Source organism: Lutjanus erythropterus, chromosome 3, assembly GCF_056507025.1.
Source record: "Lutjanus erythropterus isolate fLutEry1 chromosome 3, fLutEry1.hap2, whole genome shotgun sequence".
NCBI lineage: Eukaryota > Metazoa > Chordata > Actinopteri > Lutjaniformes > Lutjanidae > Lutjanus > Lutjanus erythropterus.
The window spans coordinates 15,145,881-15,163,525 of NC_139319.1; the positions used below are offsets into that span (position 1 = coordinate 15,145,881).

The window sequence follows — 17,645 nt, forward strand, 5'->3', positions numbered from 1 at the left end:
TCAAGTCTCCAACACCACAGGGTCCGCGCAGACTAAACAAGTCCACTTGACGGTGGAAAGAATTGTTCTTTGGGAGAAATGCGTCCAGTGGCCATGCCAGAAAACATAAATACGGAGCAAGCCACCAGGGCCTCTTTGAAACATCTGTGGTATAATTAATTGCGCTAATGCCTGGGTGGCGCTGTCGTCACCCAGGAATAATCAGCTGCGGATATGTTTCTATTGTGATTCTGAGGCATGCAAATTCTCTCTCTCGGAGTCTGCTTCTCTTACTTTATCTGCCTCTCTTAATCAAACCTGACCTTGCCTAGAGAAATATTATTCGTTTGGGACTTTTTTTGTACATTCAGTACATTCAAAGTTCAGGGTTCCTACACGTTAAGTTAAATTCAAGCACTTTTCAAGAATTTTCAAGCTTTTCCAGCAACTTACAGCTGTGGTAAACTATATATTTATATACAAAATGATTATTTAAATTCTTCATTGCATTAAATTAGATGTTATTGTGCTATAAACAAATAAAATTATGAAACACAACAAAGTTTTATGTTTCAAAATCTGTCACCTCTCTGTGAGCAGACTTGGCATCCTGCATAACCAGGATGAGCCAATATATGACTTGTTTTATTTCTTAAACGAAAAGAAAAAGTAGGGCTCTAACTAAGTTATTTTTATTTCTGATTAATCTCCGATCAATCATTTTATCAATTAGTTGTTTAGTCTCTAAAATATCACAAAAATGGTAAATATGTTGATCCGTGTTTCTCAAAATGCAAGGTGATGTCCTCAAATGTCTTGCTTTGTGTCACAGAGGAAGTAAAGTAATCAGAAAATATTCCCATTTTAAAAGCACAAATCAGAGAATTTGTACATTCCTTCTTGAAAAAAAATTGATTATAAAATAGTTGACGGTTAATTATTTGTTAACAACTAACTGATTAATCAACCAATCGTTACAGCTCTACTAAAAAGCAAACTATTCAGTCAGATACAGACTTATTATGAAAATAATGCAATTACAGTTTCAAGTAGTTTCAATTACTTTATCAAAAATTCAAGCACCTTTCAAACCTTGAAAACACCACAAGTGTTTTCCAGGACTTCCAGCACCTGCATGAACCCTGAAAAGTTGATTGTTGTTGACTTGTTGACTTGAACAAATGGGTGTAACCCTGAAGGATCTCACTCTCTCAATTCCCTGCACGAGGGCTGACATGACAAAAGGTAAAAAGATGGAGTTCAGCATGAAACTTCATATGCAATTGGTTTGAATTACAAAGTTTGCTTATGTTTGCAGTGATTTCCTTACTGCCAGGGTGATACATCAGAATGCTTATACATCCCTGCTGTATCATGTGGGATGAATTTATGCCCTGTCTGCATATTTTCTTGTCTTGAATGACAAATGTTTTTCACATGTACTTGGCGTTGCAAATAGTTTATAGATCCATCACTACTGGAATGATTTCTAATACTGTGATGCATATGGTAAGAATTATGACACAGTGACAAAGACTTACACACACACACATAGACACACACATTTGAATTACGAAGTTGCATTCTCACGTGTATGTTCCCCACACGTCTCAGTTGTTTAACATCAACTAATTAAGCATTAAGCAGACTGCATGGAAACAGACTGGACTGAACCACTCAAAGTAAGTTGATGAGTGTGTGCTGAGTGTTGTTGAGCTCTATCCACATAATGATGAATAAAATGTGCACTGAATCATATGCATGAATGTGTGTGTGTTTCTACATGTGCTTACATAAAATATGTAGAAGTCTGTGTAGCGGACAACAGGTGCCTTTGTGTTTTCCTCACTCTCAGCAGAATAAACCCTGCTGTCAAATGCTCTGAGAATGACCAGCAGGCAGCAGTTACTAAGGTGAACATGGTCAGCTAGTCAGTACTGCTGTCAGCAGTATGTTACACTAATATTTTGAAATGCTGTGCTTTTCCTCCAATTATTCCCAGGATCTGTTTGGGCCAAGGCAGGTGGTCATGTGACACAAAAGTTGTGGTCACAGCAGTTATGTTAAAGGACCAGTGTGCGCGATTTACTCCTTGATTCCACTGAGCATGTTGCATCTGCACCATGGTTTTGATCCGTCCTCCACACGGCTTTATACCCCACCAGCAGCATTTCATAAGCAGAGCGTTTTACCAGCCTTATTATGTTGAATTGCTCAGACTTAGTTGATTTGGTCATTTTTTCCTTGCTTTCTGTGCCTCTAACATGGATAAGTAGTCTGCATAGTTAATTTGTTTCTTTTTCCTCTGTTTATGATTGTGAGCCTGCATGGGGTCTTTTATTTTTGCAAACTGACCAGATTTGATCTGCTCTGTGCAGCTTGACCAAGCATCAGTCAAAATTTGACTTGGTGCTTATTCTCCACAGAGCAGAGTGGAGCACTGCTTTTGACCACACTGTGGCACTTCTGGTGGAATCACAGTCCAGTTATGTAGAACGGGTGTGATCAGCTCTGGTGGCTGCAGCCATAATGCCACGCACCTGCGCCGTGTGGAAACAAGCTGTTAATGGCATCTAGCAGTGAGCTTGTAAACTGCGAATTCCTTGTCTAACTCTCCCCTGTACATGTATGAGAACCTATGGTGAGCGTGAAACTCATGCAAAAAGCAAAAGGCTGCATAGTGTCCAGTGTTTGGTTTGTCCATTCTGGGCTACTGTAAAAACATGGAGGTGCATACTTATGAATATTACATTTCTGCCATATTTTACAAATATATCCCTGTAAATCTCACACACTGGAACTTTAACTGTGGGTGGAGGGAACATGTATTAGCAGTGAGGACATGAGGAGGTGAATGAGCAAGAAAAGACGTCACTGCAGTGTAATGTGGTTAACTAATGGTTTCATGAGAGTCAGTTGCATGAGTGTTGGATCTTGTATGTGGGATCATCTTTAAACAAAATAAAAACCAGCATGGAATTAGGGATGATGGGCTACTTTGCTGGAGTCTCATTAGAAGGCATGTGCAAGTACTGGGATCACTTACTTACTGAACCGAGACCTGAGACCCAACTGTATACCGTCACAGTCTACAAACATACGATGGCTGAAATAATATGGCTTTACTTAAACCCTTTCCAAATGAAAAAACAAAACCAAACAAAGGAAAAAGAAAATGCACTTCATGATTGTACCTTTTAGGGTCTACCAGCTTGTAGAGTTTCCCGCTGTGTGACTGTGCCATGCTTTTACTGCTCGCCAGTATGTAGACTTCACCTGCAAAAGAGGAACAGTCACATGAAATGTGCTGTCAGCATGTATTATTACAGTCATACTTTTAAAGTGACAATTTGGATTATTTGAGGGTTGTATGAGGTACCTATCAACAGTCAGTGCATTACCTACAGCAAATGTGGGTTAGCACACCCTGAGTTTGGAGAAGCAGAGAGGAGTGCCAGCATGGAAACTGAGCAATATAATAATTGTCATTGATAAGAGACAATAGTTATATAAGCTAAATATTGCTCTCTCCAAAGCAACCAAACTCCACAGGCAAAAGCAGTAATTTTACCTTGCAAAACACAGGAGTTTTTCCACTTTTCTTCATCTGTTAATTAGTTTGTGTTTTTCTGTAACTTCTGTATTTTCAAAGTTTAGTCACACAATAATAATAATGGAGGCAGCGGTAGTCCAGCAACTACATTTTCTGCAAGATTAAATTACTGATTCCACCTATGTTTTTTTTTTTTTTTTGAGAATGATATTTGGCTTTTACAGTGGCTGTCTGATGGCAAAGAAAAGCGGTGAAAATATTGTAAATATAGCGTACACTTAAACTGATAGATTTTTTTTTTTTTTAGATGGATCCTTTTTTAAGTGGCTAAAACACATTTTGTTGCTGACCCAGTCCACAGCTGTACATGGCTTAGCTTCCATGCTGGTGCCAATCTCTGCTTCTACAATCTAGGGGTGTTTCTACTGTATTTAATACATTGACCATTAATAAGTACCTCATACAACCCAACTTAAAATTATCCATGCTATCCTTTTAATGTTCAGCACATGTCCCAATCATTAACTTTTTTCTCATCCATGCAATGGCTGTGCCAAAATGAGGAGAAGACACAAGCGAACACAAGAGGACAAAAGTAGAAGACATGAGGACAATGAGTGTAGCTAAAGCTTCTGCATTGCTGCACTTGCCAAAGGACTTTAAGAAAGAGTTTAATGGGACAATTGGATACTCATGACTGGGAACCAGGCGGATAATTTAATGAGGAACAAGCTCGCAAGAAAATTCCATAAGGGGACAAATTGTAAACATGTGTCTGTGGGGGCCCATACTTTGGGACACAAGCCCACCCCCATCCATGATTCTTGCACCACTTGCAAATCATGATCAAATGCAGGAATCTTTAAATACCTCGTCAAATAATAACATTCAAGACCTGGCAAGAGCTGTGATCAAACATTTCTGATGGCTGTGTAAGTGATCCACATCATGTCTTCATTTTAATCAGAAACACCAGAGCTGACAGCTAATAATTCTGTGTGAGTATGTGGTGGGGGTCCAGCTGGTGAAAATGTTCTGTATCATATTAGTCTGCTCACCTCAGCTCACCCGACCTTATCTTTAGACTGCAGTCCCCCCAGGTTAACAGTAACACGTCTCTCAACCCATGCAAAACACCGCCCTGTAGGTGGTCTAATACGAAGCTCATAAGAGAGTCTTGAGAGTATCACTGCTATCTTATGGAAATGACAATTAATCCAGAAGGAAGTGCACACTATTTAATATCCTGTTGGGAATGTGCCACAAAAGTAGAGTATGAAGGGTGTTAGTTTCCCTGTAGTTTTCAGTGTTACTCCTTGCTATATGTTGCAGTTTCCCAGTGTTTCAGTTGAGTTTTTACATATTACAGTGTGTCGGTATAAAGTCTTCCACTCTTTTCCTCCCCATTTTTTTTTGGGGGGGGGGGGCAGGGATCTTGAGGTGAAGATAGCCACATTGAAGTTAAATACATCATCTGAGAGGTGGGTATTAATTTGAGATGCAGCTCAGCACTGTATATCAAGTTTTTCTAATCATAAAAATGCAATAAAATTTGTATTTTCTTGATCAATGTAAGAAATTAATTTGATGCAAAATTTAACGATTTTTGACCTAACTAAGAATGGATAAAAATCGTCAAATCCCCAAAAATGCCACATTAAAACACAGAGACCTTGATCAGCATCGTAGAAAAGTTCATGCTGTGATTTGGTATCAAAAACCTTCGACATTTTGGAGATTTCTGCATCTCATCTAGCTTCAAATTTACTACAGCTTTAAAACTGAGCACTCTACAGTATATGAAAGAGAGAAATGTCAGCTGGGGACATTGGCATCCCTGTGGAGAATGTATGTACCATTAATTAATGAATAAACAACAAAATGACTCTGGGCCATTATTTTTCCATAGCTTTGATATACATCAGTTGAAGCCAACAAGCCTACAAGGGCTCATGTTGTAAAACCCAAAAATGATTTCAGAAAATATGTTAACACGTAGCTGTCACTCAGGCAGATAGAGGAAGAAACGAAAGAAAGAGGGAAAAGAGAGCTAGATTTAAAATCTGATAAGACAGAGAATCTGCATCGGAGTGTAGCTTTCTTATCATTGTTCTACTAACCTAGTTCATCTTCTCCAAAACCCAAGATGTGCCCCACAAGCATAGAGCCACATGAGCCAGCTGAGCCCAGACAGAGAGTTTTCTCCAGCCACTGTTCACCACTTCCTGATGTTGACAATGTCGACTTCTGAAGGATCCGCAGGTTACTGAGACAAATAAAACACACAGAGTAGGTGAATTACTGCAGCCATCATGTTCTTAGATGATCTCATGTAGACTGTAGAATTTTCAGCCGTATTAGGCAAAATTACAGTTGAGATCTGGAAACAGCTTTCAATTCTTGTAACATGGTTCATTGACCTATCTTCCCTTTCCACCCCATGTCTCACATGGTGTCATTTAAGACCTTGGCTTTTAGTTTCAAAACAAACATCATGCCGGAGCCTTCACTTTTCATGTCGGAGCCACAACAGTGTGCCCTCAAATTGTAATGAGGCACAGAATTAACCGACCACACATTGTTTTAAACACAGTGCCAACTCCTGATAGTGTACTTCCCCTCACTATTTACTTCCTTTGTTTACTCAAGCGTCAATGTTTGACATCAGCAAAGTAGGATAAATTACAAACCAAAGAAAAGTGTGAACAGCACAGGACAGGATGTCTATTCTCCATTTACACTGAATGGGTCATGCCGTAGTGGTGACAGTAACATAAAACTTGTTTTCCCCTACGTGGATGGAACTTTGTGTTTACTTTGGCACATGCTAGGGACAGATTTTCAGTGTGAGAGGAGAGGACATAGATATGTCGATCTATATAAGACTGAAGATGTTTTTGATAACCCATACTTCAAGTTTATTTGAACACCAATAGGATTAAGCAAGGGTTCCCAAAATTTTTCAGCTTGCAACCCAGAAGGGAAATTCAGCATTTCCTTGAGAACCAAAATACATTATTAATTTCCATAATGTCTACATTTATAAAATCCTGATAAAGAACTCAACAAATGATTAATTTAAAATGTATATGAAATGTATTTATTTCACTATAAATTAGATCACAGCAGTGATCAAATTTGCTGAGTGTAATGTGAAGTTTCTCATCATCTCATGAAAATCTTGCACTGTCCAATGAAACACCAGTAGACTTTTAATTTGAGATGCATACAGGAAGTGATGAGTTGTATCAAGAGCGTAATATAGTAACTTTAACAGGCAAATGGGAGTCAATCAAAAGGAGACTTTGTATTAAAATACTCTAGTGATGCCACACATTTCCCAGCATGCCAAGTGGTGGACTAAGCAGATTGTTGAGTTCTAGCCTAATTATCATTTTGTGCTGGTTTATAGTTTTAACCATTAGTGTGGTGGCTGTTGGATTTCTTGATGCCAACTGTGTTTAGTACTTTCTGTAAGTTTCTGTCCCCTGTGTTGAATGTCATTAAAGGGCTGGCATCGCTGAAAGCTACGATCTATGTCTCATTCCATACTGTCTGCCACAATATGACCTATTACGTTTATCTAACAGTGGGAATGAGAAATCAATGCCTACCACTAATACAAGTCTACCAAGTTAAGTTAACTCCTGCAGTTGATGTAAATAAAGGCCCCAAAAATCACTTTTTGAGGAAATATGGTATCTACCAACTTGTGACCCATTTTGGACCATGACCTTAACTTTGGGAAAAACAGCGATAAAGCCACTATAACATCTTTAAAATAAAACTACTGAAGTGTCTTCAAAATAAAGCTATCTGTCATCAAGAACACAAAGAGCTGATCGAGATTTCACACCATGTAGCACTTATTTTTTCAGTACTGTTTCAACATTCAGCCCTTTTCATACTTACCCATTTTTATCTCCGAACACATAACTGCCATAAAGTCTTCTTGACTGGCAGCCCCTGTAGATGAAGCCCCCCACAGGTGGTGCTCCTCCACTTGACTGCAGGTCATAGACAGAAGGCTCATTTTCTAAGGAGGCAATAAGAGACAAAGGTCTGTTTTAGGCACTGCTGCCTGGATGCATCACCTGAAGAGAAATCATAGTGGCAATTAATTCCATCTGGCCGAGATTTAGAGATGTATTATACCACGAAATTCATCAATCTGCATTACTCAGTTGTTATAATACTTATTTACTTAAGGAATTATTATAATTACTATCATGAAAACAGCTGTTTTGTTTGTGTTGGAATCAAAAAAGATCAACCATGTTTGCTGTAGTTTGTTAGGGAAACTCACTTCAATAAGAAAATAGAGCAAAGAGTGAATTTTGATTTAAATTGAACAGCAATATATGTAACTTCTTCCTCGGCAGCAAACTTAGACACTAACACGTCTTTATCCAAACTTGAAGAGAATGTTTTCATCTTTTATTCATAAGTGTGATGTTGAGGCAGCATGGCATGTTTTCTGGATTACAGTTGTCTTGGCAAAGAGAAATATGAATGGAGGTTTGCTGCCTTTAAAAATTTATGATCCAAGACTGGGTGTGCACATTTCCCAACTGCAATCACTTTAGAGTTTGGGTGTACTGGCTAAATCAGGCATCTGGCCAGGTGAGTGGTGAGAAGTGAGTGTGAACGGGTACACTGGAGTGAAGTGGAGCGAGAGATAAAAGGTTGAAGGATTAATTTGGGTTGCCAAAGCATCACTTATTGTGGCATATTGTTTTTTTTTGTGAAGATAAGAAGGCTAAGCATTGTCAGTGTGCTGCTGTTATTGATTATTTTCTCAATGTGAGAAGTACTAGGCTCCTCTCAGCTGTGTTTTCAACAATGCTAAGCCATCATCTAGACAGTTATTGTTGTTGACAGCTTTAAATCTTACTCATGGACACAATCTCACATTCTCCTGGCAAATATACACTCCACAAGGGAGGAATCTTTCTAGATCGCATCATTTTTACATTTAACCTTCAGTGTCTCTGAACTCAACCTGGTGTGTTTTCAGAACCTGTTGCCAAAACACCATGTTCTTACAAAATGAAAGACATTCATAAAAACAGATGTAATTTTCAACGGAATAAATATGGAAGGTTATCCAAGAGGTTAAGGTATTTTCATTTCTTTCTCCAGACGTAATGCCATCAAACAAGACTCAGGCAAAGGTTGCACTCATTTATTTTTATCATGAGCTGTATTAACATTGCAAAATAATGAACTCCCTCCAAGCTTAAAAAATGGTAAACATTTTGAACATGTTTAGAAAAATCTCATGGAAATTGTAACTCACCATAATCTTTCCCCTTCGTAATCTCCAGTATTCTTCCTGCTGATGCGTTTTTGCCACTGGCATCTGTACAGAGGATCAGGAAACTCCCATTGTCCATCTGAAGCCGATCCACTGCACACCTACAGTACAGAATAAAAGGCATTAGAACAGGAGAAACAGAAGTAATGTCTTGATCTCAACCAAATACAAGGCAGTGCCTTGGCAACAGTCAGTCTTTCCTAAAAACAGCAATAACAAAACAGCATATTAAGATAATTTCTATCAGCCATAGTTTTGAATAGTGGATCTCTCTTGCCAGGAATAGCTGTTAAAGGGAAAGTTTGGTTTATTTAATGTGGGTTTGTATGAAATACTATCTACAGTTGGCATGTTGCCTACAGTAGATGGCAGTCAGCACGCCCCCAGGACAAAAAAGGCCAACCTAGAAAAATCATTATCACTTTACGTGTACACTGACTTACTGATTTACTCTGTTGTCAGACAGCCTTTTCTGATAAGAAACCGCTGTTATAGCAATCAAATATCGTCTACCAATGCCTTGATGAATTAGTTTGTTTGTTATTGTGTGACTTCAGTCTTTTAAAAGGATAGTTTGATCCACCAAGATCACACAATAACACAATCAAACTAACCAATCAAGGCAGCCGTAGACCAGCAAGTCTTGTGTTCTGCAATGTAAAATTGCTGATTTCACCCATGAAGTTTGGTTGGTCTGGAGAGCAATATTTGGCTCATACAACATCTGAATTCCGATCCAAAAAGACTGACTGACGGCAAAGTAAAGTGGTGAAAATATTCTTACTATAGCACACACAGAAACTGATTTTTTTTTTTAGGTTGAGCTTTTGACTTTTTGCCACTGATCCTGTCCACAGCAGTATATTGCTTAGCCTCTGTATTGGTGCTCCGCTTCTCCAAACTGGGGGTATGCAGAGGACAATCTACTCTAGCTAGCACACTGACTGTGAATATGTACCTCATACAACCCCACATTAAATAATCCAAATGATCTCTTTAAGTTCTACAGTGTGACATTATGGAGGTTTCTCATAAAAATGTTTCACTCACCTGCCTGGGTCATGTAATCCATGGGCAAAGATTTCAGGTGGCTGGTTGGTGCTGTTGAAGTAAGGGTTGTTCCGCGGTATGGAATAAGGTGACGTGCAGCAGTCTGTGTCCACATCTACCCTCAGGACAGACCCTGTGAAATCACTGCATTCAAACACACAAACAAAATACACCTTCACGATGGCAGGAGCTAGGAAACGGATCAATCTTAGGACATACGCAGCGGCACTTGATCATTCACACTATAATTCTCAGATCTCTGATCTCACCTGAGTCCATCCATCTCCTCCATATCATCCAGGGTGATCATGCCATCTCCCAGGATGATGTACAACAGACCATCAGGGCTGAAGAGGAGCTGACCACCGAGGTGCTTCCTGTGCAGCTCTGCAACTTCCATCAGCACCCGAACAGTCCGGGTGTCCACCTGGTTTGGATTTTTCCTAAGGACAAACATAAATGATGGTTGCTACACTGCAAAGTCACTAATATTTACAACATTTCTTTGCCTACATGTTCAATAGAGTCTCACACACATATTCAAAAGCATACACTGTATTATGGTCTTGGTAAGTGGTAGTAATGTTTTAAAATATGCTGCGTAACACATGATTTTATAAATGAGCACATACTCTGATAGTCTCAGAATTAGCCTACTTTAGAGAATAATTGTGTTAGTGGGTAAAATGATACTAAAGCATGGATAAGAAATGCTGACATGGACATATCCAACATTAAATGAGTTTAAATAAATTGTTGTCTGGAGACATTTAGTCTAAATCTAATGCATTGTCTCATTAAGGCAAAGACAGTGGGTGGAGATGTAACAGGCTTCAAAATGTTGCACAATTTCTAGTGCAAAGTGAGGATTTGGCTTCACAGTATCAGCAACAAATATTTCATGATGTGTTATTTTGGGTAGTCCTGCAATTTTTAAACAGCAGCTTGCCAAAGAAAGAAAGAATTACTCTCTTACACAACCGTCAAATGCTTTAACTGTCATTTCTCTATTGGACCCTCAAATTAAGGACTATACACTGCAGTCACCAAGACTGCATGCCAAGACTATAATTAAGATTAGATCATTAAGTCAAACATACAACTGTGATTATGCAAATTAAAATGTAACACTTAAACACGTTCGTGAGAGAAGATTGTTTCCTTAATCACAGGTGTGTCATTAAGAGTGTTGCAAATCAACACATTCAGCAAAACAGTGCACACTCAAAGTTATTTAGGTGGGACGTCTGACCTACATTCTAAATCCCCGTGAGACAAAAATCCTTCATTATTCTACACTGCATCTTTAGAATAAGTATGCTGTGTGCCCTTGAAGCTTTCGTATTTACTTTGGTTACCATTGTCACTGGCAAAGATTTGTCAAGTCAGTGTTGTTGGATTGGAATAGCCAATATTAAATCAATTCCTCTTTATAAACTTTGTAAGTCTGAAGTTCTATGTCATCTCAGGTTAAGATGACATTAAGGATTGTTGGTATTACAGAAACATGTTTCCTAACTGCATTTAGGAAAAATCATCCAATCTTGAGACAGGAATTCAGCTGTTACAGAGCCATTAAGAATGAGGAATTTCCTAAGTTAGGATGGGCCAGACCCTGTCCAAAGTTCAAAATACCTGCAAAAACTTGTGGCACCAATGTTGTTTGGTTTGTATGAGAGTGACAATGAAAACAGAGAACAACATGAAGACTCAAATATTATGACTGAAAGGCTAATCAAACCATATGAAGATGCTTTAAATTTAGTGGACCATTTATTAACCTGGGATATCCTGTATTGACTGCTCGGACAATAAATTTTGAATTTGATCAATATGCTACGTCCATTGGAATCTTTATTGTGGGTCAGTAATTGGGAAAAAGACTTCCTGTTCTTCACTGACACGACTCTCTTAACTTAAGATAAGATTTGAAGTCTGGAATAGGACAGGGTACAGCAATGAGTTTAGGAAATGTTTGTCACTAATGTGAAGATAGGATCCTTGAAACTTAGGTTGGGTGAAACAAGCAGTTAGCAATTTCTTTGGACAAGACTTTTTCACAACATGTAACAGGTTTCAATTTCATCCTTTTCTTATTTCTCTTATTCCATTTTAAAAGCTCACATTTTTTGAGATCATACTTTGAAAAGCGGATTTTCAGCAAATGTAATTTCACTGATGACGTTGTGAAATGTGTTGTTTTAGTCAATATGAATTCCTTAAAATCTTTATAGTTAAATAAGTGGGCTTTGCATGAAGTAATGCATGTCTAGGCTATATTAATCCTCAATAGTTAATAGATTAGTCAGTTTAATGTTGTGCAGACTGTGAGGCTTTCAGGCAGTGAACGACCCATCTTTAAGGCAGATTTGGCACACACTTTTCCTATTACCTCGAAACGGTGTATTCAACCACACGGAGAATGTGGTCGTGTGGTCCGATGGCCCAGCGCTCTTGGTTGGTGGTGTAGGAGACGTAGAGCTTGCCATTCTTCTTGTAATTGGGGTGGAATGCCAGGCTTAGCAGGCCCCTTTCATCTCCACCCTGCAGTCAGATGAGAAACACAAAAGATCCAGGAGTTAATTATGTCCCTCTCCTTGGCTTCTGCTCGGCTGTGTGGGGTTGGAATCACCCCCCTCAGCCATCTTCATCATCACCACGGCCACTACATGCAACCCCTGCACACCCATCACCCCCCCACCTCCTTTTAATTCTTCAACCTCTCTAATCCCCTTTTTTATTTATCCATCACATTCCCTTTCACACCCCTGCTATTCTCCCATTCTCTCTTTTTCTTCCCTCGTCTGTTTCTCTTCACACCTTCACCAACCTCCTTGAATATACCATTACCAACCATTATAAAGCATTTGACTCTGGGTAGAGCTGCACCTCCTCTACAACCCCCCGCCTTTGCCCCGTCTCCTCTGCAGCCTGGTTATGTGCGCTTGTCCACAGGGTCGGGGGGCCCCTGTGACGCCCAGGCCCTCCCGGTGGCCTCCATTGTGCAGTGATTTGTGTGTGTAATCTTTGGGGGATATCCGTGAATGCTACGCTGAGTGGCTGAAAGAATTTATTAGCTCACTCACAGTTCATAGAGAGCACAAAAGTGCAGAGTGCTTCAGTCCGTGCTTTTTGCTCCCCGTCCCCCTCGCTCTTTCCCGGTTTACACAAAATCCATACAAAATTCAAGGCTTGGAGAAAAGGGGGGTGGAGGGGACGAGAGCTGCCAACTCCCACTGTCTTGGCAACATGTTTAGAAAACATCCAAATTGCTTGTGTAATATGTAAACCTTTGTCTCACCCCGGAGGCAGCTACATCAGTTGTCACTACCCTGGTGGTCCTCCCATCATAGTTAGCTGTAATAATCAGCTACAGCATTTTTGTTCCCCAGGCAAGGAAAGCCAGGTCGGTTCCTTTTTTTTATGTTGTACTAGCTCTCACTATTTCTTCTTGACAAAAGAATGAACAGAATGCTAGGCTTAGGTGTGAAGAATGTTTATAAAGTGGTCCCTGTGTGATTGTATCCCTCTAAAACAGCTTGACTCTTTTTTCTTTTGAAAGTGAAAGTGAGCATCATGCAGAGAAATGATCTTACTCATGGCAAACAAACAAGTATTGCGACTGCAATTAACACAGCTATCTCGTTCTGAGTGGTATTGCCACTCAGAGCAGTAAAAGAAGAAAAGTATATCTTGGTTTGGACATAAGTGGTAGGCTCTGGATAGGTGTAGCCTATGTCACAGGCCAAGGAACACACATCATAAATTGGTGTACTAGATCCCGTAGTTCTGTTTGGACTGCATTAGACTCAGCCCAGTCAAACACAGCAGTGACACAGGCCACATGCGAATGCAGAATAGATGACTCTATGCAAAGGAATGTACTTGAAGTACCACTGAGCAACAACAGAGACCCACATGATAAGCCACAGGGGTTCAATCAATCTGAATATAAAGTGAAATGTTGTGAAAGTTGACAAATAAATCTCCACCCCAAAAGGCAGAGTTCCTCCGCAAAAAATTTATGAGCACTACTAAATGTCAGATCATTGAAGTCAAATAAAAAAGGAGTTATGTGGGAGTGGATGCAGCACACTGTACAGCTGGATGCAAGTCGGAGAGCTGAGGTGACTGCACTTTGCCAAAGAATGTCAAAAAAGTTGCATGTTGAGAAAAGGAATTCTTGACCTCACCTTGAAATGCTGAATCCATATGCTGGATTTTGGGGATGCAGTGACCCACATCCCGAAAATAAACTCACCATAGGGAGTGGGTCAAAAACCGCAATTCCAAAGAGGCCTAGATCTGGAGCCAAAGCAGGACCACCAAGGTACACAGTGGTTAAATGGGCCGAAATATTAGCTCCCTTGCTAATGACTAGCTCCCTCAGCAGCAGGCAGACAGCAGTGCTGGCACCAGAGCCATAAGAAACAAACAGTGCATTAGAAAGCCTTTCACTGCAGAGCCAATCCAAGGAGACACCTTGATTAAAATAAGACAGAGTGCCAACCTGTAGCTCTTGAACATTGATCATTGCTGCCAGAGCTGCAGTATGTAGATCTGACAAGCTAATTTAGACAATGTGCAAACTGGTTTTCACATGTTGTCAGCTGTAAACTGATATTTTCAGAGTTTTGGGTTTACAAGCTGTAGTCAGGTTTGGTTTAGTTTTTGAGTTTTGCTCTGCCTTGTGTCATACTACACTTTATCTGTTACAATACCATGTGTGTACCTTATACTATGTACATATCTGTTTAATTAACCCAAATGAAATGGAAATCAGAGTGTTATTTGTTCAGCATACAGCATTATGTAAAATCAGGCAATTACGGAGGGACTTGATGCAGTAGCTTATAGAACTCAGTGAGCATTAATGCGATGTCCCCACAGCCATACAGCTACAGTGCAGTGGTGCATTAACCAAAATGAAAATGGTGAGGCTGGAACAAAACACCACCTCAGAGACCAACTGAGGTTTGACAACAGGGAATACAGTACAGCAGTGGTTTGTTTGCTGGGTTTGGCTTCTAGCACCCCATGGCTGAGTAAGCTAATGTTAACTTAGTTGCATGGCTAACCAAGCAAACAGAAGTTGCAGGTTAGTTACTTTAGCACCAAGTAAAGCTATCAGGAAACTGGGTAAATGACCTTTGTGCTTGGTTTTGGAGGACACATTCGGTCCTGGTCCAGCCATGTTCCTCAGGAGGCTGCTGAGCCTGATTCCACAGCTTGTTAACAGCAGCTAAGATAGTAAAAAATCTGAGCCAGAGTTGAAACTGAGCAGCCATAGAACATCAGAGGTAACATTTGTAAAACATTATTCAGTTGCATCCAAATCAGTGAACAGGATCATTCACTTGTTTTTGTACAGTACATAAACCAGTGAGGCTCAGCCTCCATCCCCTAGTATGCTTCATGTAGCTAACGTTAGCTGCTGAAACAGTACACTGTAACATGTCTTGCATATAATCTGTTGTCACAGATTCCACTTTCCTCAAAGTGAATAAATTTCTAGCCAGCTGGACCATAGCAGCGATATTTTGGTGAAGTAGACCAAGGTTTGTGTTGGCGAACATCTTGGAAGACACACATGACAAACCATGCTGTTGCTAGCACACTAAGTAATGAATCTGTTTCGGCTCTGCTCCACAAAAAGTTGATGGTTGATTGACAGGTGGATGTCATGATATTATTAGTTGAAATTGGTTTGTTCCAATTTACATTAGCATGCTTCATATTTTGTTTTACAGGAGGAAAATTCTATGATTCTGATATAAAAAGAATCTAAACAAAAATATACATTTCAAGAAAAGCCATATATCGTTATACTGGTGCAAAACATGGCTGGAGATTTAATCTAAAAAGGTTAAAGAGGCATTTTTCATTTCATCTTGGCTTTAAAGGTGAAGTAACTGATTCAGGAGAAAAATAGTTTATAGCTGGATCTCACTCCCAGGTTGTGAAACTGATGTTTTGGGAATGAGACAATCAACTATCTTGCTGACTTGTGATTGGCCAAAGTCTTCCATCATGGGCTAGATTTCCTAAAGCCTGAAGACAGAGCCAAGAGGAGGAGTAGAAAGTCTCGTTTTCTCTCAAACCACTTAAATTACATTATACTTAAAGGTTATTACGAAACTTTACCCAATGGCGCTAAAAGTAAACTGCCTACCCCAGCTTTAATTCTGTTTTTTTTCATGTACAGTACATTAGAATGAGAATGTGAGACAATTTAGAAGTAAGCTACAAGATTTTATTGCACTTCTTCTCATCTTCATATTAATAATATTTTACCTGTACTATTTCCTAACAACAGATGTTAATGTTGCTGATTATAATGGCTGCCATCTCCAAACCTCTGTCAAACTACATAAATGACTCTGCTGTGTCAACTTGAAACACATTCTCTCCATTTTTCCCTTGAACATCTTTGTGTTTTTTATGACTACCATCATTCTTCCACAGCCAGGCAGGGGGTTCTGATTGAATCTCTCATGAGGAATTATCTCTTCATTTTTCACAAACACCTGCCTCTGCATTCCTCTTTTCCCTCCAATTCTCTTCTCTGGGGCTCCGGCTTTGGCACTGTCAAAGTGTTGGCGTCATTCCACAGAAAGCTGGGAAAGTGAGGTGCAGGGATGAGGAGTGGTTGTTATCTCACATCTCACGGTGCATTACATGGAATGCTGGTCCTGTCTGAGTGGCGGAGGTAGCGACACACACACACACACACACACACACACACACACACACACACACACACACACACACACACACACACACACACACACACACACAACGCTACGATTTCCAATTCTGCAGGGGCAGCTGTCTTTGAGTCCTGGTGACGCACGTGTTGGCTCATGCATTGTTACCCTGAAACCTTTTGATCCTTCCTCGCTGGCTCGTGGGCATTCCTCCACCAAAAGACATTCCACATGAGTTGATTGGGGCAAAACAATGTCTACGCCCTTCACTCAGAGTCTACCTGATGCATCTACACTCACACCCCCCGCACAGACTAACACACACGCCTCCTGTGTAGTATTCCCTGCTTTTCTCTTGTACAATGAGGACCTAATCTGCACTGCAATTCATCCACCTGTTGATACATAAATCCTACGACAAGCACACAGCAATCCCATGACACATTAATCCTCCCACCAACCAAGAATAAGATATATAGCCATAAAGTTCCTAGAATAGACAATTTTTGCCTACTTGTTAACATTCATCTTTCACTGGAAGGCATCCCGCTGTTTGAGGATAATTGTGGGATCAGTATGAGTTTGACCCTGCCTTTGCCTCTAGTCAGCGAAAAGTGAAGAGAAGATGAGGCCACTTATTTTAGTCTGTATGAGAGCAGCGCTGAGCCTCTGATGGCTGCTGAGAATACACAGCAGCTGTCAGCGGAGCGGGGACAGAAAGAATAACATGCTGTGACTTATTTGTTTAAACAGTGAAATATTTTATTGCAGGCCCCCTCGCCCCTGTTACACAGGCTAATACATGTCAGTGGACTGTCAAGCTTCGAGTTTCTGCTCACAGATGTCTTCATTTGTAAAACTTACTGTCACTATTACAACATACTACTTTCAACTACTGAAATTGTACTTAACTGTAGTTGATGTTATATTAAATGGTCATTTACTTCTCTATAAAGCTTAATGTAACTTTTCTGCTTGAGTCACTGCTATCCAATAAAACATGTTCATCTAGAAAGATGGGGGTTAGCCACACCTGTTG

At 39.9% G+C, this 17,645-nt stretch overlaps 1 protein-coding gene across 1 annotated transcript in view; it reads right to left on the reverse strand.

Annotated features, from left to right (window-relative positions):
- hhip (hedgehog interacting protein) overlaps positions 1 to 17,645 on the reverse strand; it is a 45,870-nt gene that overhangs the window by 10,895 nt on the left and 17,330 nt on the right. Inside the window, exons 5-11 of the mRNA XM_084715147.1 lie at positions 12,292 to 12,443; positions 10,169 to 10,342; positions 9,900 to 10,043; positions 8,832 to 8,950; positions 7,445 to 7,568; positions 5,653 to 5,798; positions 3,174 to 3,255 (exon numbers count right to left, since the gene is read on the reverse strand). Coding sequence (XP_084571273.1) covers positions 3,174 to 3,255; positions 5,653 to 5,798; positions 7,445 to 7,568; positions 8,832 to 8,950; positions 9,900 to 10,043; positions 10,169 to 10,342; positions 12,292 to 12,443 — 941 coding nt within the window. The remainder of the gene's footprint in view (positions 1 to 3,173; positions 3,256 to 5,652; positions 5,799 to 7,444; positions 7,569 to 8,831; positions 8,951 to 9,899; positions 10,044 to 10,168; positions 10,343 to 12,291; positions 12,444 to 17,645) is intronic.